Below are 27712 nucleotides of genomic sequence, written 5' to 3'. Positions count from 1 at the left end.
GTCTGTTAGTCTATAAGGTGCCACAGGATTCTCTGCTGCTTTTACAGATCCAGACTAACACGGCTACCCCTCTGATACTTCACTCTCAGTAGTGAACAGTCATGCGAGTCCAAAATGTTTAGTTAAGATAGATTTACTCATAAGTGCACCACAAACTCACATCCCCCAAGAATTTTATGACATAGAGGCAGGCTCTTGATAAACTAGGCTACAGATCCGGGGGTAGTTAACTGTAACCATCCCTAAGCGCTGCATCCTCCCTACTCACCAAGAGGGAAGGGGCTAGGTATGTTTTGCAGGCAGCAGTAATAAGGGATGAAAATGGGGAAATCTCAGGAATTCGCATGATTTCTTTCCCTCTTTCCCCCTCCCTTAAGAAATTCAGAGTCCCAGTTCTGACTCCATTCCTGAACTTCTCTGTTAAGCCTAGTTGTGCATGGCAGAGATGTCTGATCAGTGTGACATTTTACCTGCTATCCACACTGCAAAACCAGGGGGTAAGTGGGATGCAGGGAGAAGGGTCACCTAAATAGACAACTCCTATCAGTTAGACTGTCTTGGCTTTTGTGGTTATGTCACACCCGTAATGTCTCACCGGGGGATTTCTGTAAATGTTTTTTTCTGCCCATCACACCACGGACCATTCAGGGAGCAGAATATGAGAGTCAGTCACTTGGAAACCCAGAGACTCTCCTGGCTGTAGCTCTGAGGCAATGGTTCCTAGTGGCTACCACGCTGCTGCACCTAGAGAAAGAACCAAGAGCATCAGAGAGACTGGACCATTTGCTTATTAAGGTAAAAGAGCAGCAGACATCACTTAGCTGCAGAAGTGGGGGACAATGGAGGGCAATGAGGTGGTCACTACCTCAGGACATAAGGGTGTTTCCCACTCAGCTACCCCAGACAGGTGGCTGGAAAATAGTGATCTAAAGGATGCTCTTGACTGACTGGGAGATATTGGGGGTAGTCATGAGACATCTCTGCTGAGTTAGCACTGCAGAGAAAGGTTGTTAAAGGAGCTGCATTTCTTTGATGATGATCAGTGTGAGCTTAATTTCCTGTTCCTCTAGCTGGCCCCACCTGTGATAAATCCTGAGGTCTAGCTGCACTTATCAGAGATTCCAGGCACATCTCAGAACCAAGTTGATAAATTCCCAAATGGTCATGGAGGAGGATGACACAGAAGAGGCACCTAAACCACTGGGACACTATATTCGAGACGGTAGGTGTGATGCTCTTCACATTTGGGTCACATCCCACAGAATGGCTCCCTTCTGGATCAGCCATGGAAGATGAATGGTCTTGTGCACAACCATCACCAAAGAACAATGCTGAGCTGCAAACTACTTGCAAGTGTTGTTCCTTCCTTTTACCTTTTCTGGCTAAATTTGGTACAGGTGAAAGACACTGATGTGGCAGCCCTGGAAACTGAAGTCTGCTATTTATCCTCAGAATGACACAGCTTCTAGAGGCAGTGCAAAGTTCCCACCTGCTGCCTGATCTGTGTTGCCCTGGCCCGGACTTGCAAGAACCCTGTATAGGAGCAAGAAGGGAGTTCAGTTCCCATGGCATGTTCGGTCCTGAGCCTCTTGGCTGAGACTACCAATAAGAGGAGCCAGCTGTGAAAGTGGACCCCCTTCGTTATGTGAAATAGGTGCTAGTCTGAGACACCCTCTTCCCCTAGCTCATTTCACATAGGCCACCAAAGAGCCATCGAATGGGAACAGCTTTTGCTCACCTGGAGCAGTCACTCCATCAGTACAACTAACCTGAGATTTGATGCCATTTAAAAATTCCTTTAGACCAAGTTATTTCTTCTCTTACCAGCTGATGTTTCTGTTGCAATGTCTGTTCTGATGCAGCCTTGGCTTTGTCTTCCCCTTCCTGCAGGTTTGAAGCAGCTATACCAGGAGCAGCGACTGTGTGATGCCACCATAGTGGCTGAAGGAAAGAGGTTCCCATGTCATAGGTTAGAAAGTTTCTGCTTATGCACCTCTTCATTTCTCATTTTGTTTAAATGGAAGATCATCATGTAAACATAAGAAACGTCAGGTTTTTGTGTTAATCACATAATTTAAAAATCTCATTTATCTCCAGTCAGCCTTGTGGGTGGCTTTATTGTCTCTGACTTCCTTGGAGATTTCCTTGTAAAAATGTCTTTTATGAGCATCTTAAAAAAGAGAAATACATGCTGCAGCCACTCAGCATCTAGATATTTCTGTTTTATTTCTTGTTGGTTTCATAATTAGGCAGCCTCTTGAAATCAAATAAATTTTCTAGTTATTCTCCTCCACGCTTCTTCTGCAGCTACCACCCACCCTTCCCTTTGTGTTACCGGTCCTGGTGCCAGTTCAAATATAGCAATTTCCTTATTCTGAACAGGTTGTTTCACTCCTACCATGCACCTGAGTCTACTCACTCACACGGTGTAATTCAGGAGTAATGCCAATGAGGTAAAGCTGGTGTAAGAAGGGGACCAAGACCCAGCATGGCAGGGGTGAGGGTGAATTGCAGTTGAAATCTTGTTTGATTTATCTCATTTCTTGGTCTCTTTTTTTGACTCAGTCAGTGATCTGTTAAAAGGGGTTTGCTTCACTTCCCTTGACAGTAACTTTTCAGAAAAGCAAAGGCCATGGATAGCCATATATATATATATATATATATATATATATATTTTTGAATTGGGAATGGCATTTAATATCCCATTTAGCCCTGAGTAATCCTTGAACCCAGATGAGGATCACAGAGGGAGAGACTAGTTTTTCTTGCCAGACAGAGGAGGCAGATTGGTTCTACTACTCCTTGCCCCTGACTGTTCAGCAGAGTCCTCTTCAGCAAGCCTGGAGACTGGAGAGGGCAGCATCTAGCACCACAGCATAACAAAGACCACCAGTAATTTCTGGGATGGAGGGGCAGGACCATCCAATACTTAGGACATTACAGAAGGTGATGGGGGATCTGGCTGCAGTGAAATTCTCTGTCCTTTATGAAGCAGAAGGTCAGACTAGATAGCCAAAGTGATCCCTTCCCTCCTTCAGATCTAGGGGCAAAATCCTGACCTCACTGAAGCCAATGGCCATTGACTTCAGGAGGGTCAGTATTTTGCCCTGTGTATCTGAGGTCCCAGCCCTCCAGGAGAGAACAAGGAAGGGGTGGAGGGAGGCTAATTTCACTTGTGCTCTGATAGTCCTCTTTCCCGAAGGCAGTGCCTTTGCTCTCCCATTTCCAGGGGAGACATTTGATCAGTCCCTCTGCTCCATTCCTCCCCATCTCTATTCAGAGTGGGGGACTCACCCATCCCAGGGCTAGTGGTAGGGGAGGAGGATCTGGCCAATCTCTGCTCCTGGAGAAGGGGGAACCATAACTCCTTCCAGCATTAGAGGAGGAGCTACATTAAGAAGCCCTCGTAAGAGTTACCTCTTCCTCAGACAAAAGGGTGGTTGTTGGACAGAAGGTCTCAAGGGCAGAGGCGGGAACCAGGAAAATACTGAGGAGTGAGGATGCCCCGCACAGCCACCCTGGGGCTCTGTCCATCTTCAGAGAATCTCAGAAGGAAGAAAATAACCAAACAAGGGCACAAAACCGTGATGGGAATACTGGTTATAACTGGCCTCTAGTCAGAAGGTTTATCAGCAAGCAAAGGGGCAGGTATGGGACATGTCCTCACTGGCCAGCTGGATCAGTGCAAAAGCACTGGAGCTCCTTTTCCAGAGCCGTGAACATGCTCCATTGACCGTGTTTCCTCCCTCTCTGCAAAGGATGCTGCTGGCTGCAGTCAATCCCTACTTTCGAGCCATGTTTGTCAGCTCCTTCAAAGAATCCCAGGATGGAGAAGTTCTGCTGCAGGACATGGCCCCCTCCACTGTGCAAACCATCCTACAGTATCTGTACATGGAGAAGATATCAGTGACTTCAGAGACAGCCCAGGCTGTGTTCGTAGCTGCCAGCAGGCTTCAGATCCTCCCTCTGCTGGAGATCTGCTCCAGGTAAGGCTGACATGGCAACAACTGTGATTATGCTGTAAATGTGCACAGTACTGGCTGTTTGGAGAGTCCTGCCAAACAGGTCACATGTTCCCTACCCACAGGGGCTTGTGTTCTGTGGATCATTCTGTTCTGTACAGGCTGGTATAGTACAAGGGCAAACAGGACAAAATCTGTCAAGTATTTTCATCAAAACTGACATGCACCTTGGATAACAGGAGTCTAAGGGCTCTTTCTAAGGAGAAAGCTTTGTGTGTGTGCCATCTGGGAGGGTCTCCCAGATGTGACCATGATTATGGATGTAGACAGGAAGTTGGGAACAGGCAGAAACAAAGGGAGTAGCAAGGATACAAGCCAGATGAGTACGGAAATGGGAGGTGGTTATTATAGGAACCCATAGAACAAAGTGGAGGTGGGGATACAGTACAGCATTGGATGCAAAATGGAGAAGATCAGCATTAAAGAAGATTCAGAAAGTCGGGAGATGAAAATTATGTTGGCTGCATTGTTTTGGATGGGCTTAAGTGGGGATTGATGGGAGGGTGGTAAGCTGCAGAGCGAGAAGCAGCATTGGTCACGGCAGGCAATAATGAGGGAATGAACTAAAGTTTGGGATGATCCTTAAAGAAACTGTGGAAGAAGAAACAGAGGATTCACTGGGAGTCTGGATGGGAGTAGAGAAGGAAAGAAAAGGACTGAAGATGGCTGTATGGTTACAAGCCCAGTGGCAGAGAGAGCTTGTGGAATTGCTAAAGAAAGCGGAGAAAGGGGGCAGAGGAGAGGAAAGATAAAAGGCTCTCCTCTGGACATGGCCAGTTTCAATTAGTGGCACCACATCCAGAAGGAAAGGTAGCAGAGCCAGGCAGAGAACGTGACTGACAGATGTGAGCACCTGGGCTAGAGAGGTAGGTTTGACTCAGAGTTGAATCTATAGAAATGAATGAGATCAGTCGTAGGGTCGGGGGAGAATGAGAAGCGACGGAGGCCTAGAGTGAGCATTCAGGGGTTCACGGAGCGGGAGAGAAGAACTGGAGTCTCTGAGAGAGATGTTGAAAGAGCACTCGAGTGAGTGCAGAACTGGGAGAGCAATGAGCTTTGGGTACCTCAAGCAAAATGTGTATGTGCAAAGCACACAGAGAGGGGGAGTGAACTGAAGAGGCCGTTAGTCTCAGCTAGCAGGAGACTGACTGTAAGAATGATTCTGGTGGTGTGAAACTGGGAGACAGGAATTTGAAGGTGTTGGAATAAACCATTGTTCAAGTTGTATTTGAGGCCAAAGAGTGGACAGAAATGGACCAGAGAACAGTGGGATGGGGCAGGGAGGGGGATGCTCAGAGGTGTGTTTGAAAGAGAGAGAGAGAGGAGCCAGAGTTAGAGATCAGAGCTGATCAAGAATTTTTCAATGAAACAGTTTTTCTTTCGCAAACAGCAGTTTGTTGACACTACAGCTTTTCCCAGGAGTATGGCAGGTTTGATGAATGTTTCCTTGGGAAGGATTATTTGAGTCCACAGTGGAATTTCTGGTCAAAGCCACAGAGAGACCCACCAACACCTCAGAATAGCCTAGTGGTTAGTGCACTCACCTGCGATGTGGGGGATCTGGGCTCTGGGCCTGCTTTGGAGCAGGAATTTGAGCCCTGGCCTCCAATCACCCAGGGAGCACCCTAACCAAAGGCAACTCTTCCAGTGTAGTCTGCTTTCAATCTCTCCTACTGGAGCTGTTCTACTTTGTCTAAATAAATATTTATTGTAGCAGGAACTTGAATGTGACGCTCCTACATCCCAGCTGAGCATCCTGACCACTGAACGATAGAGTCAGCATTTCTCTTTCTCTCTGCTTTTAACACTGGCAAATTTTGAAAGCTCTAAGATTTGATCCAATGCAGAAAGGAAAAAACAAAAACCCAAACTCAAAAATAGTTGCAGGATGGGCAAACTGTTTCCCTCTCGGCTCTGTGAGAGGATGATTAAAGTTAAGGGCCAGATAGGGAGTAGGAGAAGATGCAAGGGAGATGAAGAGCTGAAAGGGTCTGGCACAAATTGTGGGATCGGGAGAAGGCAAGAGACTATACTTTTCTGATCCAAAGAGAGGAAGAGATCTGGGAAGGGATAGTTCTGGGAAGGGGATAAAGAATAGGAGGAGGAGAGTTTTTGATGGATGGTGCCAATGTTTCCTTAGCAGAAGCCAGCTATATATTAAGAGGAGGTGGGATGGACACTTCAGGAGGGAGTCAAAGGTTTAGAAAGGATGGTAAGGTTTGTATGCCTGGGAATCTGAGAGGAAGGAGATATAAAGGCCTTTGGCAAACAGAAAAGCAGAACTGACAGGGCACAGAGCAAACCCATGACAGGAAACAGACACCCTTCACAGCTGTCTGGATTTTTATGGCTATACAGGGAAATCATGTGTCCTTATGTGAACCGCAGAATTTTGCCTGGAATTTGTCGATATGGGTAAAATTTTTCAAAAGCACAGAAGTGCCTTAGGAGCCTAAGTCCCATTGACTTTCAGTGAGATTTTGGCTCCTAAGGCTGGGATGCACTAAAGGAGTTAGGCACCTGGAAAAATCACTGTGCTACACAAAGCCTGAGAGAGGTCTTCTACAATAAACGGGCAGAGATAGGCGCCTCAGACTGCAATTCACAAAGCTAGCATGCTAGGCGTGTAGTGGTCTCAGCTAGCCAATCATAGAATCGCAAGACTGGAAGGGACTTCAAGAGGTCTTCTAGTCCTGTCCCCTGCACTCAAGGCAGAACCAAGAATTATCTAGACCAGGGTAGGCCGCATCCAGCCTGTCAGACCTTTTAATGCCGCCCTCAAGTTCCTGCCAGGGAGCAGGTTCAGGGGCTTGCCCCACTCTACACGTGCCATGGCTCCGTGTAGCTCCTGGAAGCAGTGGCATTTCCATCCTCCAGCTCCTATGCATAGGGGAAGTCAGGGGGCTTTGCACGCTGCCCCCGCCCCAAGAGCCAGCTCTGCAGCTCCCACTGGCCAGGAACTATTTGACAAATCCATGCTGACACTTATTTATCACCTTATTATCTTCTAGGTGTTTGCAAGTTGATTTCTTAATTGTTTGCTCCATTATTTTACCAGGTACTGAAGTTAAGCTGACTGGTCTGTAATTCCCTGGGTTGTCCTTATTCTCCTTTTTATAGATGGGCACTAGATTTGGACTTTTCCAGTCTTCTGGAATCTCTCCCATCTTCCATAACTTTTTGAAGATAATCACTAATAGTTCAGATATCTCCTCAGGCAGCTCCTTCAGTATTCTAGGATGTATTTCATCAGCCCTGGTAACTTGAAGACATCTAACTAGTCTAAGTAATTTTTAATTTGTTCTTTCCCTATTTTAGCCTCTGATCCTACCTCATTTTCACTGATGTTCACTATGTTAGACATCCAATCGCTATTAAACTTTTTGGTGAAAACTGAAACCAAAAAGTCATTTAGCACATCTGCCATTTCCACATTTTCTGTTACTGTTTTTTTTCCACCCTCATTAAGTAATGGACCTACTCTGTCCTGGTCTTCCTCTTGCTTTCTATGTATTTGTAGAGTGTTTTCTTGTTGTCCTTTATGTCTCTAGCTAATTTAATCTCATTCTGTGCCTTGGCCTTTTCTAATTTTGTCCCTACATCCCCTTGTAATTTGACCTTGTTTCCACTTTTTTTAAGAATCTTTTTTGAGTTTCAGATCATTGAAGATCTCCTGGTTAAGCCAGGGTGGTGTCTTGCCATACTTCCTACCTTTCTTACACAGTGGAAGAGTTTGCTTTTGTGCCCTTAATGACGTCTTTGGAAAACTGCCAGGTCTCTTGAACTGTTTTTCCCCTTACACTTGCTTCCCATGGGATCTTACCTACCAACTCCCTGAGTTTGCTAAAGTCTGCCTTTAGCAAATGGGAGATGCTGATGAGAGGGGTGTGTCCTAAGCCCAACCCCTCTCAGGGAGACAGGCCCCTACATCCAGGCTTCAGGGATACACCAATTTCTGCTTGTGATTCACAGCTGGGAACCCTCTTTGGCGTTAGGGAAGAGGATCTCCCTCAGACTTCTAGTCCAGTAGTTAGGATCCTCACCTGGGTTGTGGGAGAGCCCTACTTCAAGTTCCCCCTCTGCATGAAGGGGCAAAGTAATTTGATTTGGCATCTGCCACCTCTCAAGCGTATGCCCCAGCCACTGGCCTGTGGGATACTCTGATGTGGGGCTCTCACGGTCTCTCCTGCTGAAGCTCTTGCACAGTAGATAAATAATTGAAGAGTAATTAGAGACTCAGGACTGGATCTTGGGTCTCCTATTTGCCACATGAGCACCAGGATACAGAGTCAGTCTCAGCCTGGTAACCCCTTTCTCTGTCGGAACAGTGGGTGCCTCAGGCCTGGTCTACACTGGGAGTGGGGGGTTGGTGTAAGATATGCAACTTCAGCTACAGGAATACCGTAGCTGAAGTCAAAGTATCTTATCCCGACTTACCTCCCGTCCTCACCGCGCGGGATCGACATCCGCGGCTCCCCCGCCGACTCTGCTACCGCCACTCACTCCAGTGGAGTTCAGGAGTCAATGGGGAGCACGTTCGGGGATCGATATATCGTGTCTAGATGAGACGCAATATATCAATACCTGATAAATCTATTGCTACCTGCCGATACGGCGGGTAGTCTGGACGTACCCTGAGAGTCAGACTGTTGTTGCTATGTGCACTAGTTGGGTTTCTGTTAGTCTGTGTTTGGTTTGGTTTTCTTATTTGCTGTTTCTTTGCTTTGTCCCCTCCTCCTCTTCCTTGGGGCTGGGGGTTCCCCATGGGGTCCACCTCAGATGTGTTTAGCCGTTTGTCTCACATGCATGGGGTGCGGTTTGCACCTGCTGTCTCCAGAACTGTGGAGGGTGGGGTGCTGAGTGGAGAGATTATTGGCTGTGCTAATATGAAATCTGCCTCTCAAATGAATAAATCTAGGGTGACTTTCCTGGCCTGGGAATCGACTGGTATAGGGAGGACTCTGGATCAAGGAGCCTTTCGTTCAAGTTTTTTCCCTTGTTTACTCCTGCTATTGTCGTTTTTTCCAATGTTTCCTCCTTCCTTCACAATTCGACGCTCGTGTCTGAATGTGCCTGTCATGGGAAGGAGGTTTCTCCTGTTAGGATGATTCCATTAGGTTGCAAGAACTTGAATGGGAGGCTTGTGGTGGTGGTCCGGCACCAGGTTTGTGTAGTTCTAAATAAGCCGAACAGCCCTTGAACCTGGTTTCAAAGCACCAAAGAGATGGGGCAGATTATACAGTGTTTGTTACCTCTAAAAATATGAAATGTTTCCTGAGTGGTGACCCTGGTCATTGAAGGGGTCCCTGCCCACACACTGCTGGCTCAGGGAATCCTGGTGAGAAGGTGGGACCCCAGGATAGTGGGGAGTAGGCTGGGACATGAAGGGACCAGCAGGATACAGAACCAGGCAGTGCAGGTGCAGGTTCTATCTCCCCACCCCTCACTAGTGTGTGATCTGTCAATGTCCAGGGTCCATGTCATGACCCCCATCACTTGGACCTAGACAGAAGCGAGTCCTTGGGGCTGAGGGGTGGCTCCCTGCAGAGGAACTACAGAGTGGTTCTAGAGCTGGGAGTGAAGAAGAGCCTAGGGGGACCAGTTTATGCAGGACCATTTCTAAACAAGCTAAGACTTTGGAACCCCCTGAGCTGCGGGCCCTGAGCAGGAGGATAGTGTCATGCTGGGTGGTGGCTCCATGCCTGGAGCTCCCAGTAGGGCACTGCCTTCCCTTGGAAAGGGGAGTCCTCAGACCCCTAATCCTGCATGCTGCAGTGAGGATGCTGGGTCCCAGCCTGGGGCTGCATTGCCTGCCCCTCTTGGGGAAAGAGATTTGCCAGCTGTCCTCCTGAATCTCCTTTGTAACGGAGAATGTTACAATGGTGGCTCAACGTTTTCCTGAGCTGTTGGGCACTGAGGGAGATGAAGAGGATGACAACAGTCTCTGACTCATCACTGGTCCCTGATGTCTCAGCTAGTCACTTGTGTCGGAAGGGTGGGTACCGTGTGCAGGAGATGGGTGACTTTTTGGGGACCACTAAAGGGAAGCGGGGAATTGAGATCGAGGATTGATGTACAGCGCTTTGTTCGGCTGCCCTTGTCTTGAGAGAGACCTCAGTTGAGTGTAGGAAACATTTTCGTCTCAAACAGTGGTTGAGGAAGATGAGTGAAGCGCCTCCTCTCCACCTGGTTACCTCCTTCAATGCCAATCTTCTTCCAGGGTTTGATGAACAGGACTGGGCTCTTCTGGATTCTGCCACCCACTCAGCAGGGTGTAACTGATTTATTGTCTTCCCATGTGAATTTTGGTGGTGTCTCCATCCCCTCACTCTTTCCAGGCAGGGTCACCAGGGCAACTGGGAAGGAAAATTCTAATCATAGGGTAACCCTTATTTACTTGCCAAATGACACAAGAAATAACACAAATATATACACTATATTCAACACAGTAATTATACCGAACAGGAGATAAATATAACATAACAGGGTAAAACACGATTCTCAGGGTCACCGGTGCCCATGCTGATAATACCCGTAAAGTTCCCCAGTCACATGACCTGATACAGCAAATTTAAAGTTAGCGTCCCGTTGGCACACGTACTTTTTGGGGGCCCTTGATGACCTGTGGCCAGGATACTTTCTGTGCAGCAGTTAGCAAGGTGGCTGACTGGGTTCAGTATAGCCCAAAAGACTCATGAGTGAGATAAGGTGGTAAATCCATCTGCAGATTTAATAGGCAGCAGGTAACAAAATCCCCAACCCCTGATGCCCTGGCCTGAGGACACAGTTCAGGAACTAGGGGTCTCTCAATTTCCCTGACTAGCTTACTAAGAGATGGTGACTCTCAAACTCTGTGAATGATCCTCAGGGTCAGAGATGGCTCTGGACTCCTCAGTCACCGCAGGGGTCCTCTCCAAGCAGGAGTCGGGGTGCTGCTGGCCCAGGATTTCCCCTCACCATCAAGGGGCGCAGGACTCCAGGTGCAGATTACAAAACTATAGTGACATCCCAACTGTATTCTCTCCCCAAGCGCTCAGGCACACTCCCAGCAGGCAGCAGCCCTGGACTAGCAGCCAGAGCAGAGCTGGCCATGTGGTGACTGATCTTACCTAGGGAACTGGGCGGCTAACTCAGCCTGCCTGGGGAAGTTTTCCCAGCAAAACTCTACGAACTGGATGTTGCCACGCAGCAGGAAAGGCTCAAGCTGGGGATTTCACTTTCTGGTCCCCAGAGGCCAGTTCTCAGGAGGAACACTGCATTCAGGCCTGGGACTCACCAGCTCCTCACACAGCCAGTCCTGCCCTTGCCCTGGCTAGCTCCAGACTGCTCCAAAATGGCCCCCCCAACCCCCCATCCTGAGCACCCAGGGAAGCGCATGTTGCCTTGGCTCCTGCTACCTACCGGGGACAGTGTGCCTCTCCCTGAGCTGCCTGCACACAGAGCCCCAGGGGCCCAGGTGAGCTCCGGGGGAGGAGGGGAAGGAATTGTGCAGGGATTGCTCAGATATATAGGCTTCCCATGGCTGCGTGTTTTTTTTTTTTTTTTTAAAGCATTTCCACTTTTCATTGTCTCTCTCTGCTCCTCGGTTCTCTCTTTCTAGTCTCTATGGTGCTGCTCAGCTTTGGTTCTCTAAATACTAACGAGTGATGGGATTAGGGTGACCAGACAGCAAGTATGAAAACTTGGGGTAGAGGATAATAGCAACCTATATAAGAAAAAGTCCCAAAAATCGGGACTGTCTCTAAAATTGGGAGATCTGGTCACCCGAGATGGGATGGTCATAAAAGGGCACAACTCAGACAAAAAACAGGTCAATGTCGTCTTTTGGCAAAAGACACACTCAGAGGCAGATAGGGTGACCAGACAGCAAGTGTGAAAAATCAGGACAGGGGGTGGGGGGTTAATAGGGGCCTATATAAGAAAAAGCCCCAAATATCGGGACTATCCCTACAAAATCGGGACATCTGGTTACCCTAGACCCAGATAATCAGGGGAACTGGCTGATGGCATGGGAAAGGAAAGCTTTCTCGAGCCATGGCTCCAATGTCACAGCTGGGGTAACTGTTCTCTTTCCTGTGGTTCAGGGGCACAGATCCTGCCTGTGAATGAGATTGTGCCAGGCTGACTCCTCCAGGTGGAGACACGAATGGGCACTTTTGTTTTTAATCTTTGTACTGTATATGCCCCCACACTGTGTCTCCTTTCTGCGAACACTTGCCCTTTGTATGCTTGGCTGTGGCTATTGTCTGGGAGGAGACTTCACTTGCGCTGTAGATCATGTTTTAGACAGGAGCCATGTGGAGCCACACCCTCTGTCGGCCAGGGAACTGCATTGTACTGCCTTTGAGCTAGTAGATGTTTGGAGGTTCTCTCACCCCACTGTTAGACCGTACACTTGGCTGAAGGCTGCTCCCAACCAGGTTTCAGGGGATAGACTGGATCACTTTTACAGCACAAAGTTCGGTCTTTCATGTCTCCCACTCACTTGTCTGACCATCACTATGTTTCTGTCAGTGTGTCTCTTCCTGCCTGTGCTTCCCACTGGTGCCTTAATATCAAATTATTACAGCCCTTGAATTTCACCCAGGTTTTAGCTGTGTGTTGGGAGTGTTAGCAGCAGCACAAGCCCCTGTATAAGTCCCTGAGATAGTGCTGGGGTGTCAGGTACAGATCCAACTGTTCTGCCAGCAGTAATTCCCGGCTGCCACATAGTCCTTGCATCAGACCATGAGTGCCCCGGCATGAGATACCTTGGGCCTTCATGGCAACCTTGACATGGGAAACCCAGTGTAGACTCACTAAGCCTTAACTGGCTCTCAAGGCACTTCTTGGAAGAGCAGGTGCAAGAAGCATCTGATGGCTGGCCCTGCTGAGATCCAGAAAGCAGCTGTTTCTTTTTACAGTGTTCTGTATTCACCTGAAGCCTGGGATGTGCTGGCAATGCAGGAGCTGAACCAGGGATTATCCCCATCCGACTGGTGACAAGCAGCAGTGCCTGGGCGCCCTGCTGTCACTGTTGCTCTCTGTTGCAGTCCAGCAGCTCTCGACAGGCCAGGCCCCAGGTATTGATGGGCTGCCATCTGATTTTTACAAGCCAGGAGAAAGTGCTGTCCCTCAGTTGCTGCAGACAGTGACCACCCCGCTACACAGGAAAGGGGATCTCTGTGACTTGTGGAATTGGACACCTATGTCCCTTCTCTGCTCTGATTATCCCGACTATCCAGGGCCTTAGCCAATCAACTAAGGAATCTCTGGACTCTGATACACTGTAATCAAACATATCGTATTCCTAGCCATTGTATTTTTGATCATTTCTTTTTAATTTGTGATGGTTTTTACTGTTAACAAACTTTGTAATCTGGATGTGGGGTTTGTTTCAATGGATCAGGAAAAGGCCTCTATAGACTTTAGTATAATTATCTTTTAACAGCATAAGAAGCTTTCGGGATTGGGTCAGTTGCTCTTCGAATATATTTTTTTTTGTACCACAACATTTTCAGTGTCCTGAAGATTAATAGGGGTCTTTCTGCTGCTTTCCATTTTGCAGAGGCATTCATCAGGGGTGTCCTCTGTCTGGGCATTGTACTCTCTTAGTTTGGAGCCATTCCTGCTCCTCCTCAGAGGTCATCTGACTGGCCTTTCTGTGCCAGGGTGCCACACGCCTTTCTGGTTCATCTCTCAGCCTATATTGATAATAGCTCCATTTTTATTACATCTGACAGTGATGTGCAGGCACTTTGCACTTGTTTACAAGTGTAAGAACAAGCATCTTGTGCCTGCATTAACTGGGCTAAGAGCTCATTCAAATGTACTGGGCTTTCAGCAGGGTAGTGATCCCTCTTTGTTGTCCCAACAATTGCAATGAGGCATCTCTGGCATTAAGGTATTGGGGGGGTCTTTTTTGGATCTGACAATATGTGTTAAAGAACTGGGAGGGGGTTGAAGGGCAAGTGCAAGGCTTCTTGCAGAAATGGTGCTGGCTCCTTGCTGGACTCTCTTTTTGGGGAAGGGTTTTGATTGCCAACAACCTTGTGGTCTCCATGTTGTGGCACCAGCTAGTATGTCTGGACCCTTGCTGAGGCCTTCTGGACTGGATTCAGATGCATATTTAACTTTTTTTTTTTTTTTTTTTTTTTAATGAGCTACCACTGGTTTCATCCTGCTTTGGCTGTTCTGCAATTAGATGCAGGGGCCAGGGCCTCATTGACTTGTCAGCAGCGTGGCAGCCTTTGCCTCATAGACTCATAGGTCAGAAGGGACCAATATGATCATCTAGTCTGACTCCTGCACAAAGCAGGGCCACAGAACCCTACCCATTGACTTCAAATAACAAACCCCTAACCTATGTCCGAGTTATTAAAAGCTCTTCAAATGTGTTTGAAGACCTCAAGCTGCAGAGAAATCCACCAGCAAGTGACCCATGCCCCACGCTGCACAGGAAGGCAAAAAAACCTCCAGGGCCCCTGCAATCTGCCCTGGAGGAAAATTCCTTCCCGACCCCAAATATGGCGATCAGCTAAACCCTGAGCATGTGGGCAAGACTCACCAGCCAGCATTCAGGAAAGAGTTCTCTACAGTATCTAAGATCCCATCCCATCCAACATCCCATCACCGACCCATTGGGCAGACTTATCTGCTGAAAATAAGATCAGTTGCCAAATTAAACTATCCATCACCTGTCCGCCAATGTAATATACGCCATCATATGCTGTCATAAGTAGATAGGTAAAGGTAAGGGTTAATTTTCTTTTACTGTTAAGGGTTTACAAAGGGAACCAAACACCTGACCAGAGGACCAATCAGGAACAGGATTTTCAAAAAGTAAGGGTGGGAACCTCTGAAGGTTTTTGCTTTTTCTGGGTTTTTTTGTTTTCCTCGGCTGTGAGTAACAAATTTTCTTCTAACCCATCTTCTTTCAAATCTTCTCCTAAACATCTGTGAAATACAAAAGGAAAACAAAGTAATCGGCTGTGATGAGCTTTGATTGGTATTATACATGTGTGGTGGTGTACTGTGCTGGACTGATTTAAATGGGGCTATCTTTTTAATCAGACTGTTTATTCATATTTTCTATAAGCAGAAAGCCCTGTATTGATCTCTTAATGCAGTATTATTGTTTGTATTTTCTTTCTTTTATATAAAGTTTTCTTTTAACACCTTGTGGAAGTTTCTTTTCCTAGTGAGGCAGAGGGGAGAAGAATCTTTGCCCAGAGCTCTGTTATATCGGTGACAGGCTAGAGGGGAGGAAAAAGCCCAAACTCTGTGTCTCACCTTCCTATTGTCCCAGGGCGGGAAAAGGCTACAGGACAAAGGGAGGGGAATCTCTTGTGTGAGCTGACTAGGTGAATGCATAGCCTCGGGGAAGCTAGATTGCCTCTCCGGTTGTATTCAAGGAGTGAAGTATAGCATTGCGCCGCTAACCCAGGAAAGGGGGGGAAGCTGGGGGATGAGATAGGGAGACCCAGGGTCTGGGTCTTGGGGGGTTTCTTCAGGGAAAGTCTGGGGGACCAAGCGAGGCAGGCGCTATATTCCTGTCTGGTGGCAGCAAGATAGATCCAAGCTGGGTATAAGCTTGGGAAGGTTCACAGTAAAACACTCAGATGCTGAACTCCAAGTCCAGATTTGAGACAGACGTTTATTACATGGAGGCAGCGGTATTGGGAAGTACGAACCAAAAGCCACAAGCTACATTAACTTTCTTTTTTCTGCTAGGATTAGCAGGGAAAGGGGTTGGTTTAAAAGTAGCCAGAGAGAAGTTTTTTTCTGCTGCTTTTAGCAGCTTGCATTTTAGCAGAGTCATTAAAGAGAACCATTACAGGTCTTTGTTAACAATTGGGACTTAAGTAACCAGCCAGCAATCGCACACAGGTAAATACAGAGCTTTGTTTGGTTCAATTGCCTATCAAACAAAGCTAGAGCAAGTCAAATCAGTTGCTAGGCAGACTTCAAGGGACAGAAAGCCAGCAGTTGAAAACACAGGACACCAGAGGGCACCACAACACAAGAAAACATAAACCATGCGTTCCAAAAATGCCGTAAAGCAGGAACGCGGGAGACTAGAGCGCAGAGGAACAAACAAAAGAAGCCGATCACAAGCGAGACATGGAAAAAAGACTACAAGAGGATGGAGATGAGAGGAAAAGGAAAAAGATGCTGCTTACAAAAGAGAACAAGCATCCCAACAGGAAGCTTACAACAGAGATCAAGAAGCCAAAAAGGCAGATCACGAAAGAATACTTCAAGAACGAGAGCAGGCTGCCAAATAAACAACAAAGCAGAAGAAGGCAGCCTACCGACGAAAAAGTGAAGAGAGGACAAACGAGACAAGCATGAACTGGAGATGGCACAGGCTGACGAAAATGCTCCAACCACTCTAACCCCTGGCGCCGTTGTTGTTCCACCGCACAGGAAATTTCCCAACTACAAGACAGGTGATGACCGGAACCCTGTTCTTAGAAATTTCGCAGAACGGCCACAGGATTGTTACAGCATGCCCTGAATAGCGCAGCAGTACATGCTAGAGCTGAGGTCACACATCAGTGGACCCTGGCAGACGTGGCGGCTAAAATGCCAAAGGGGCCAAATGAACGATTATAAACTGTTTCAACCCAAGCCAGATCCAGAATGGGGATAACCCCGGATCACGGCCGTCGGCGGTTCAGAAACCAAAAGTGGAAACCAGAGGGGTCTTTCCCGACCACGCCTACTACGTTGGGAAGCATTGTGACCCTGGATAGAGGGAGCACAGGCTCAAACCTTGACAACTGCGCCACCTTATATACATGGAGCACTTCTTGATGGTGTTCCTGAGGACATCACATGGTACATCCTAGATGGAAAACCACAATCTCACGAGTGGGGGAGATGGAGCCAATGGATGGAGGTGGCAGAAAGCAGAAAGCTACTGTAAAGGGAGTGAAACCCCAGGGGCCACCCGACAATAAACCCTAACAACCGGGCAACCCAAACACCCACCTACAACCAAGAAAGCACACACCCCTATCTTTCCACCTCACCAGTATATAAGTAACTACTTCACCCAGTAACCCATTCGGAAGATGCTATAGTGTAATGAAACGGGACATATCAAAGCCAACTGCCCAAAGGCCAACTGCCCGAATAACCCTACCCGGTGCAAGTCATTGCACCCCCAGCAAACCAAAGATCCCAGGCCCAGATACTTCTCAAATACCCTTGGAGCGAAGGAAAATTTGAGAGTGGGCAGAAATAAGGTTACCGTGTGGAGAGACACGGGGCACAAGTGTCAGCTATCCACCAATCCTTCGTCGATCCCCAACTCATCAACCCAAGGGCCAAAGTGACCATTTACCCCTTCATGTCACAAGCTGTGGACTTGCCTACAGCTGAACTGCCTGTCCAGTACAAAGGCCGGTCAGGAATGTGGACTTTGCAGTCTATGACAATTATTCCATCCCCATGCTACTGGGAGAAGACTTGGTCAACCAAGTGAAGCAGTCCAAGAGAGTGGGAATGGTTACACGCAGCCAAACCAGGCAAGCTTCCAGACCCATTCGCTTCCTGAGCCGTCCAGAGAACCTGTCTGTGTTACCAGAGACCCAGACTGAGGTAGTGGACCGGATCCATGTCAACAGCTGAACCAGCCACAGCACCTCCCAGTCCCAGACCCGGAACTGGAACAGCAAACCAGCACCACACAAGCAAGTGCAAGCACATCTTCAATCCAACGCCAGAAAGGACCAACGAGCCTAAACTGGCAGAAGCAACAGACAACCATACCGAAGAGGCTCAGCCAGAGTCTGAAATACCACCAGGTGCACCAGCGGACAGCGGTACACCAGCTACAGAACAACCCCATCATCTAACATCACTTCAGAGGACCAGCCCAAGTCCCCAGTCTGAGGAAGAACTGGCGTCCCAGCTTCAAGGGAACAGTTCCAGACTGAGCAGGAAGCAGATGCCGCCAAAGCTTTCTGAGGCTGTCGGCACGGAGCAACCCACGCCTCTCAGCTCTTCTGACCGATCCGGTTTGTTATAGACCAGGACTTTTATACAAAGAATTCTTTCTGGTAGAACGCCAGGAAGAATGGCAGCCGCACAAACGGTTGGTGGTCCCAACTAAATACAGGGGGAAGCTCTAAGCTTAGCCCACGATCATCCCAGTGGTCATCTGCTGGGTGAACAGAACAAAGACAGGTTGGGGAAGTCCTTCTACTGGGAGGGGATGGGCAAGGAAGTTGCCCAGTATGTCCAGTCTTGTGAGGTTGCCAAAGAGTGGGAAAGCCTCAAGATCCGGTCAAGGCTCTCTCCAGCCACTCCCCATAATTGAGGTCCCATTTCAGAGTAGCTGTGGATATTCTGGGTCCTTTCCGAGAAAGACAGACACCAGGGGAAAGCAGTACGTACTGACTTTCGTGGACTTTGCTACCCGATGGCCAGAAGCAGTTGCTCTAGGCAACACCAGGGCTAAAGCAGTGTGCCAGGCCTAACAGACATTTTCGCCAGGGTAGGGGTGGCCCTCCGATATCCTTACAGATTCAGGATCTAATTTCCTGGCAGGCACCATGAAAAGACCTGTGGGAAAATCATGGGGTGAATCACTTGGTTCCCCCCGTACCACCATCAAACCAATGGCCTGGTGGAAAGGTTTAATGAAACTTTGGGGGCCATGATCCGTAAATGAATACTCCCAACGACTGGGACTAGTGTTGCAGCAGTTGCTCTTTGCTTACAGGCTGTACCACTCCAGTTTAGGTTTTCACCCTTTGAACTGGTGTATGGCACGAGGTTAAGGGGCCATTACAGTTGGTAAAGCAACAATGGGAGGGTTTTACACCCTCTCAGGAACAAACATTCTGGACTTTGTCAGCACCTACAAAACACCCTCCGACATCTTAGCCCTTGCTAGAGAAACCTAAAGGATACTCAGGGCAAGCAAAGGCCTGGTATGAAACATACAGAGACCGTTCCTTCAAGAAAGGAGCACAGATTATGGTCTGAAGGCGCAACAGGCCCATAAGATGGAAGCATCATGGAGGACCTTCACGGTCCAAGAGCGCCTAGGAGCTGTTAACTACCTCATAGCATTTCCCAATTCTCCAACCCAAAGTGTACCATGTTAATCTCTCAAGCCCTTTTATTCCAGAGACTTACAGGTTTTCAGTTTACAGTCCAGGGAGCAGAGGACGCTGAGTGGCCTGATGGCGGTCTACTATGATGGGAAAAAAGACGGGGGCGTGGAAGAGTGAACCTCTCAAACCACCCTGGAACGTCTGCAGCAGCAACAAATCCAGGAGCTGTGCACCAGCTTCACACCATTGTTCTTCAGCCACTCCAGGACTGACTGAACGGGCATACCACTCCATTGACCAGGTAATGCTCACCAATTAGAACACCACCCTACCGGGTGTCCCCTCACGCACAAGCTAGCTATAGAGCGGGAGATCAGAATGCTTCAGATGGGTATAATACGCTTATCTACCAGTGCATGGCATCTCCAGTGGTTCTGGTACCCAAACCAGATGGGGAAATACGCTTTTGCGTGACTACCGAAGCTAAATGTGGTACTACGTCCAAGTCAGCACTATCCATGCCACGCACCGATGAGCTATTGGAAAAGTTGGGACGTGCCCAGTTCATCTCTACAATAGACTTAACCAAGGGTACTGGCAAGTACCGCTAGATGAACCTGCCAAGGAAAAGGTCAGCATTCGTCACCCATACGGGGGTATATGAATTTATGTACTTCCTTTCGGGCTGCGAAATGCCCCGCCACCTTCCAGAGGCTGGTAGATGGTCTACGTAGCAGGACTGGGAAGATATGCAGTTGCCTACCTCGATGATGTGGCCATTTTTCAGACTCCTGCCCGAACACCTAGAACACCTGGAAAAGGTCTTTGACCGTATCAGGCAGGCAGTTCTGAGGTCCTCACTGCTCACCAAAACCAAATCTAAAATGGCATCCCTTCTTGTTGGTTCTTCAACTACTTGGTGAAGAAACCATCTGCTATCACATCCAGAAAAATCTGAGCCCTATTATTCTTGCTAGCACTTGTCCTCCAGTCTATATCTGGGAAGTTAAAGTGTCCCATGTTCACACATTTCCCATTAGTGTTTCCCTCCAGTCTGTTCATCAGCTGCTGTGCTCTGATTCCCTGCTGGCCTGAAAGTTTCTTGTTTTCTCTCCCTTCCGTCTTGCTACGGGGTTGGGCTTTGACTGTTTTTGCTGGCACCTGGTCAATTACAGAATCTAGATTTGCCTCCATTCTATAATGGTCTTTTTAATACCTGGAAACTTCTGCACAACCGGACCAGGCATTTTCCATTTTATGGCTGTTGGAAGAGCCACTGTTTATTAACCCACTTTTTCCTGCTGAAGTTCTCTCCTGCATGAGCCTATTTTCTGCCTCTACTTAGACTGGGTTGACAAAGCTCTCCGCTGATTGTTCCTCATTGGTCAAGCTGGAAGTCTTGCTGTTCAGACCTGAATCTGGTCTGTGCATTTGTTGGAGAAAGTCCTCTCTGAATTCCAGGTGGAGCTCCCTCAGCTGGCTGCTTAGTATTTGCAGGAGGTTTTGACTGATTGTTCTAGGAGGGAAGCCTGTGTTTGCCTCACTAGCTGTCTCCCCTTCTGTGCATGAGATCCTTGTATAACCGAGCAGATTGCTGTCCTGGAAGAGTTTGGTGAATGTTCCTTTTGCAGCCATGACCAAGAAGCAGCTCTATGATACTTGTGTCAAGGTACAGCATTATGCTGCCCTCTCTAATCTCCCTGATACAGCCTGGAGGATGCCTTTGTCCCTAGGTGTCTCTATGACCCCGGCTTGGAGGATGTTATACAATGTCGTCTTCCTAAAGGTTCCTGCATGGCATCGTAGCACCCAATCATTTTGCACACCATATTATACATGAGATGTCCATGCAGTGCCCCTTTTGTTTGTCTTCAGACACAGGCTACTTATGTCAGGATAAGTTTTGTCACTCAAGGGTGTGAATAAGCCACCCCCTGAGCGACGCAAGTTACGCCACCCTCAGCGTCAGGGTGGACAGCACTGTGTCTTCTCCCACCAACATAGCTACCACCACTCACGGGGGCTGGTGTCATTAAATCTACAGGAGAGCTCTTCCCATCGGCTTAGAGGGTCTGCACCAGTAGTGTAGAGCGGTGCAGCTGCATCAGTGCACCTGTGGTGCTGTAAGCTCTGTAAGGTAGTCATAGCCACAGCGTTTCACCTTTTCCTACATGTCCCCGTGTGATTCTATTTTTTTGTTTTTTTTGCAGCAGTTTTTCAACAGTTTGGGCCCGGTTTCATGCCAGAGTGAGATACAGTGCTTGCATTCTGCTCGTTTCTTGCCTGACTAACTTTTTATTGGGTCAGGCAAAGCCATTTTGAAATCTCGCCGGAACAGAATGGCCGGGTTACAGCGGTGTGATGGGCTAAGGCTGGTCTGGGCACAGCTGTGCAGATTGATCACACTTTTTAGAAACTGACTTACCACCTGCAAACTTTTCAGTTGACTTGGCATGTTAACTATATTTTGAGTGAACTTAGTGATGACGATACTTTAGGATCCAGGTTTAATGTTCCCTTAAGGTGTGTTTTGATTTATGTTTTTGTGTATATATTGTAATTTTATAACATTTTAAAATACTTATGATGTGACTTCGTGTGAATAAAGGTGTTTTTCTTGTCCTCTCTCTCGTTTAACCCCCTCTCCCCCCGCCCCACCCACACACACAGCTGCTTTGTGTGAACTTACCTGAGGGGCCTGACCCAGTAGATGGCCTCTGAACATGCTGACCAGATTGGGCCTTACATGACTTAGGTAGCTTAACAACTACTGTCCCCGGTTTGTGAATTGCTCTGGGTCTTAGGTGGGAGATAGGCACCCAGATGCCCACAGAGAGGCAGCCTTGTGTATGTCCAGAATCAGAAACCTAGGTGCCTAGGGAACTTTCAATGGAGAAATTTAGGCACCGTGTGAGTTTAGGCACCTGCAGGGTTCAGTGAGAGCAGGAAGGGTTGTGCATTGCAAGTGGTACCAAAACCAGGACTTAGGCACCTAAGTTCTTATTTGAGGTGCCTAAGTCCTTTTGCGCATTCAGGTTTAAGTGCCTATGAGCTTGTCTACACTTAAAACATTATAGCAGTACCACTGCGCTACTGTAGTGCTCCGGCAGAGACACTACCTACATTGATGGGAAGAATTCTCCCATTGGCGTAGGTAACCCGCCTCCCCGAGAGATGGTAACTTGGCTGATGGATGAATTCTTTCATCGACCTAGTGCTGTCTACGCACGGACTTAGGCTGACTTAATAACACTGCTCAGGGCTGTGGATTGTTACGCCCTTGGCCGATACAGTTAAACAAACTTAATTTTCTTGTGTAGACCCAGGCCTAAGTCTCTTTTGAAAGTGAGTCCTAAATCAATGAGATATTTTTGAATATTTTACCCTGTATCTATTTGAAGCCAATTTTTGGTCGAACTCTAGTTTGTAAAGCACGTTGAGGTCCTCAGATAACAGGTATTCTATAAATACGAAGTCAGTGGAGCCAAACACCCAGCCTATGGGTCAGACCCGGTCCCTCAGACTCTACGTAGGAGCACCATTGCCCTCACTGGAATTACATTGATTTACACCAGCTGGGAATCTGGTTCAAGATTTTAAAATAATGTAGGTAGAATATAGGGGCCTAACGATGTTAACATAACCCAGTGACTGTCCAACATTAAAGAAGGTCTGGGGTTTGGTATACAGACACCTCAGCCTGCTTAGTACTATGGCAAACACATCATTAAATATCATTTTAACCTTTCTTAAAAGATAAAGAAAATGAGGAAAAACAGTTACTACTTTACCTTTCCAACGCTTTAAGTCAGGCTTTCATTGTAACATTATTTCCTTTTCCTTAGCTGGAGAAAGTTTTTAGAAGGAAAAAACCCCTTGTTTCGCAGTCTCTACGATGGTATCAAAGATGGGGATAACTGTCCTTGGGGAGAAGAGAAGAGAAGAAGTTGGTTGAGATGAGCTGTGGCAAGTCCCACCCTGTTTCATCCCAGGTGGTAGTTGGATTCAGCTGAAGCCAATAGAAGTGCTGATGTCATGTGGGTCACTTTCTCTGGCACAGTCTGGTCAGGACATCTCTCAGGAGTAGGATGATGAATGCCTGGAGTCCCAGGGGACAGTGGGGGTGGCAGCCAGGCTGGTGAAGCTTGCTCTAGTAGCTGCCATCTATTCTTCTCATTTTTCCCAAAAAGTATCTTTCTTAAAAGACCCAAAAAGGAAGTGCTGGGTAGAATAGCCCATCCTCTCATTATTTTGTACATCAGTCAGTCTTAGTTTCCAACATACCAATTTTGATTCATCAGTTTTTGGAGTTGCACTTTTTTCTTTACCAACCATGATCTTAATACAGTCTTTGAGTTATATCAGGCGTCCTTTTTGTTTGGACTAATTACATTTTTCTGTCTGGTATTCTTGCACCTGTTTATAACATTCTTTATTAAAAACAACTTGACTACTTTTCATGGTTAATTCCCAAGCAGGTAAAAAGTGATAGGCCCATTTACCACAACAGTGTGTAGTCATCGCTGTTGTGTGCACAAATTGGAAATTGCAGGTAAGTACATGTAAGTGTTATGTTCATGGCATATACACAGAGAAGTTAGATAAAGACATAAATACTCTTGCAGGAAGGTTACAATGTGACATAAGAACATAAGAATGGCCATACTAGGTCAGACCTATGGTCCATCTAGCCCAGTATCCTGTCTTCCAACCGTGGCTAGTGCCAGGTGTTTCAGAAGGAATGAACAGAACAGATCATCACTGAGTGATCCATCCCCTGTAGTCCATTCAGAGCTTTTGGGAATCACAGGCTAGGGACAGTCAGAGCATGGGGTTGATAGACCTATCCTCCAGAAACTTATATAGTTCTTTTTTGAACCCCTTTATAATTTTGGCCTTCACAACATCCCCTTGCAACAAGTTCCACAGGTATACTGTGCATTGTGTGAAGTACTTTCTTTTGTTTGTGTTAAACCTGCTGCCTATTAATTTCATTGGGTGACCCCCTGGTTTGTAAGTTACGTGAAGGAGTAGATAACGTTTCCTTATTTACTTTCTCCACAGCAGGCATGATTTTATCAACTTCTATCATATTCCCCACCCTTAGCTGTCACTTTTCCAAGCTGAAAAGTTCAATCTTTTTAATCTCTCCTTACGCAGAAGCTGTTCCATACCTTTAATCATTTTTCTTGCCCGTCTCCGTACCTTTTCCAATTCTAAAGTACCTTTTTTGAGATAGGGCGACCAGAACCACACACAGTATTCAAAGTGTGGGTGTACCATGGATTTATATAGTAGCATTATGATATGTTCTGTCTTATTATTTTTAGCCTCTTCCTAATTGTTCCTAACATTGTTTGCTTTTTTGGCTGCCGCTACAGACTGAGCGGATGTTTTCAGAGAACTATCCACAACGACCACAAGATCTCCTTCTTGAGTCGTAACAGCTAATTTAGACCCCATCATTTTGTATGTTTGGTTGGGATTATGTTTTCCGATGTGCATTACTTTCCACTTATCAGCATTGAATTTCATCTGCCATTTTGTTGCCTGGTCACCCAGTCCTGAGTAATTTTGTATCATCTGCAAATTTTGCCACCTCACTGCTTACCGCTTTTTCCAGATAATTTATGAATATGTTGAACAGCACTGGTCCTAGTACAGAGCCCTGGGAGACACCACTATTTACCTCTCTCCAGTGTGAAAACTGACCAGTTATTCCTATCCTTTGCCTTCTGTCTTTTAACCATTTTCTGATCCATGAGAGGACCTTCCCTCTTATCCCATGACTGCTTATTAACGCTACTTTATTTCTTAGAATTCAGAACAATGACCCACAAGAACCGCAAAACAGAGAGGCAGCTCACTCCACTTTAATCTAGGCTGGCTGTCAGCAGACTGACTGCTCCTGTGCTCGAATTGCATGCTTCCCCTTTGCCTGGACCAGGAAACCCCCCTGAAATTTTAAGTGACAGCATACAATTTTGACAGTTTTCAATACACGACAATACATGATTGGTAGATATCTTAGATAGATCCATCGTATGGGGATAGATAGATAGATAGATGTGGTGTATGGGCACAGATTAGACTGTATGGGGATAGATTAGATTAGATTAGACTAGACAGATGTGCGAATGGCCAGACAAACAAATAGGCAGAACTAGCTATGGTCCTAGAAGTGCCCTGAGCCATGTTTTGCCATTGAATAATACTAAATGCAACAGTAAGTTCCCTAACTCAAAGATAGTTAATATATGAGGGCCACACTCTAAGCCTGATCTTTGCACAAACCTCACATTGTTTCCAGTGGAAGAGCAGTGTGAATTGAAGGTGGTATCTAGTTTAAATATGTATCTGGCCCGCATAACCAAAGTATCTGAGCACCTCACTTTCATGTATTTATCTGCAAAATACACCTGTGAGGTAGGGCAGTGCTGTTCTCTGCATTGTACAGATGGGTAAACTGAGGCACAGAGAGTAAGTGACTTGAACAAGGCTTTACGGGGAATCTGTGGACTGGGTTACAAATCTTCATTAAATATGTAATTTGATCCTCTCCCTTAGAATGATTTTTTAGCTCCCTGTATTAAGTGTTGCTATTACCCCAATGTCTAAGGGGGAAGTGTCTCACACTTGTGACATCCCCAGTAACATTTATCCCCATTACTTTCACAGCTTTCTTCTGGAACAAGTTTCCCTTGAGAATTGTCTTGTGCTTTATGAACTGGGTTATGCCCATGGCGAACAAGCTCTGCTCAGAGTAGCCATGAGACAGATCAGCCTGAACTTTAGGCACCTCTCTCTGGAGGACAAAAGCTTCCTACATCTGAAACCCAGCACTTTGATTAGCATCATCTCCTCAGACAGCCTGGTGGTCTCTTCTGAGATAGTAGTCTACCGGGCAGTGCGACGCTGGATGAAGTTTCAAACTTCCAACTGCCGTCCGTTCCTGAGTAAGATAATGAGGCATGTCCGCTTTCCACTCCTTACCCAGGAAGAGCTCCGAGAGGTCCAGTTAGAATCAGCACATTGCGGGGACATGCGGTTGCGATGGAAGCGTCTCAACAGACAAGAGAGGTTGCAGGAATGTGGAGGTCTTAGACAGGGCATGTACAACAAGTGTATTGTGTGCGTGGACCTGTTCAACATGGAGGGCCCAGAGCTGAAAACGAAGGATTTTCAGGTAGGCTGTTTTGACCCCCAGACAGAAAAGTGGGAAAAAATGACGCCTTTGAAATGCCTGTACTGTGCTCGCTGCCTGGCAGTGGCAGATAAGCTCTACGTAACCGGAGGTGTGCACACAGATGACTCTTATTCAGATACTCTCCATGAGTACAGCTCTTTCAGAGGCCGGTGGACACAACTCCCTTCCATGTCAATGCCTCGTGCTTCACATGGGTTTCTAAACTGCAGCCAGAAGCTTTATGCTGTGGGGGGCTGGTGCAGGTATGAAGATTATCTCGATTCTGCAGAATGCTTTGACTTGATGGCGAAGACCTGGACTCCCATCTCTCGGCTGCCATACAGTCTGAGCCATTTTGCCGCCACAGTGCTTAAAAATAAATTGTACCTGATAGGTGGCGTGACAGACAAACTGGGCTCTTGGTATGTTTCCAGGAAGGTTTTAATCTACAAAGTTAGCTCCAATGTGTGGACGCAGGTGCTTCTGGATGCACAGTGCTACTGGTCAGGAGCTGTCTCCATGAATAATGGGATATATGTTATTGGTGGGTATTTTAGGAGCAGAGTGAGACATCATAATGAGAGATGGCCTGATTCAGGAAACCTGCATTGCAGTCGAAAGTGTTTCTTCCTGGACGAAGATGGAAGAGTGGACAAGGATGTCATGATCCCAAAGTTGCCAGTTGAAATTGCTGGCGCTGGTGTGGTGCGCTGGAAGAAGAGGATCTACGTGCTGGGTGGCGAAAATACATATTTATATAATAACCACGATGGTGAAAATGAAGAGGAATATTATAACACAATTTACTATTGGGAACCTGGAGACCACAGATGGACTCAGTGTCTGGAAAGACTCCCTTTTAGCAACTGGGGAATCAGCGGATTTGGCTGTGCAACGCTGAAGTTACCCAAAAAAACTATTCTGTCTCTTTTTCGAAAGACAGCTGTAGCCCTGACAGCTGTTGAGTTAGCAGAGAGTTAGCGGCTTTTCATCCACGTGCCAGATTGCCTCATGGTCAGTGTATCCTGTCCCTAAAATTGCGTTTGTGAAGATCACCTGCCTGTACCTCTACTGTGTGTTTACTTGTGTTTATGTGGAACTCCAAGGCATTCCACTGGAAACCAGCAGATTGTTGGTAAAGGAAAGGGTGTGGTACAGAGGGACCAGTTCACCACTGCCCTATACACTTGTGCAAAGTGGGTGTAAAATCCTACCAAGTCAGAGCTCTCCCCTAGAATCATTTTAATATCTGCTTGGTTCCTCGAAGGAAAGAGAGGCCGTAGTAGCAGCAAAGAAAGCACAGCTGTGTGGAAGAGAGGGAAGGAGAGGGCGGTAACCCATTGCTAGGCCCCTCCCAACTCTGGGGCTAGACCCCAAAAGCATCTGGGGTGTTCTACATTGCCCTAGCTGCCAAAGACATAAGGCCCTTTCTGGGAAGGACAGGGCTGTCCAGA

The 27712-nt window shown here is 47.1% G+C and overlaps 1 protein-coding gene across 1 annotated transcript; it reads left to right on the top strand.

Moving 5' to 3' along the window:
- The first annotated feature begins 1158 nt into the window (after positions 1–1158).
- LOC142045881 (kelch repeat and BTB domain-containing protein 8-like) lies at positions 1159–27239 on the top strand. Its single transcript, XM_075060394.1, has 4 exons — positions 1159–1222; positions 1891–1969; positions 3759–3986; positions 25751–27239. Exons 1-4 carry the CDS (start codon positions 1159–1161, stop codon positions 27237–27239), a joined length of 1860 nt encoding a protein of 619 aa, XP_074916495.1.
- The last annotated feature ends 473 nt before the right edge of the window (positions 27240–27712 follow it).

The sequence above is a fragment of the Chelonoidis abingdonii genome, chromosome 23 (genome assembly GCF_003597395.2).
Source record: "Chelonoidis abingdonii isolate Lonesome George chromosome 23, CheloAbing_2.0, whole genome shotgun sequence".
In the NCBI taxonomy this organism is placed as follows: Eukaryota; Metazoa; Chordata; order Testudines; family Testudinidae; genus Chelonoidis; species Chelonoidis abingdonii.
Note: the sequence above shows the minus strand (reverse complement) of the source record. Positions and strands in the feature narration are given on the sequence as shown.

Bases quoted from the DNA above. Each gene is read 5' to 3' on its own strand.
- LOC142045881 (XM_075060394.1), top strand. From the start codon at position 1,159: ATGGTCATGGAGGAGGATGACACAGAAGAGGCACCTAAACCACTGGGA. The intron at 1,223-1,890 runs GTAGGTGTGATG...CCCTTCCTGCAG, and splicing joins GGGACACTATATTCGAGACG to GTTTGAAGCAGCTATACCAG. The intron at 1,970-3,758 runs GTTAGAAAGTTT...CTCTCTGCAAAG, and splicing joins AAGAGGTTCCCATGTCATAG to GATGCTGCTGGCTGCAGTCA.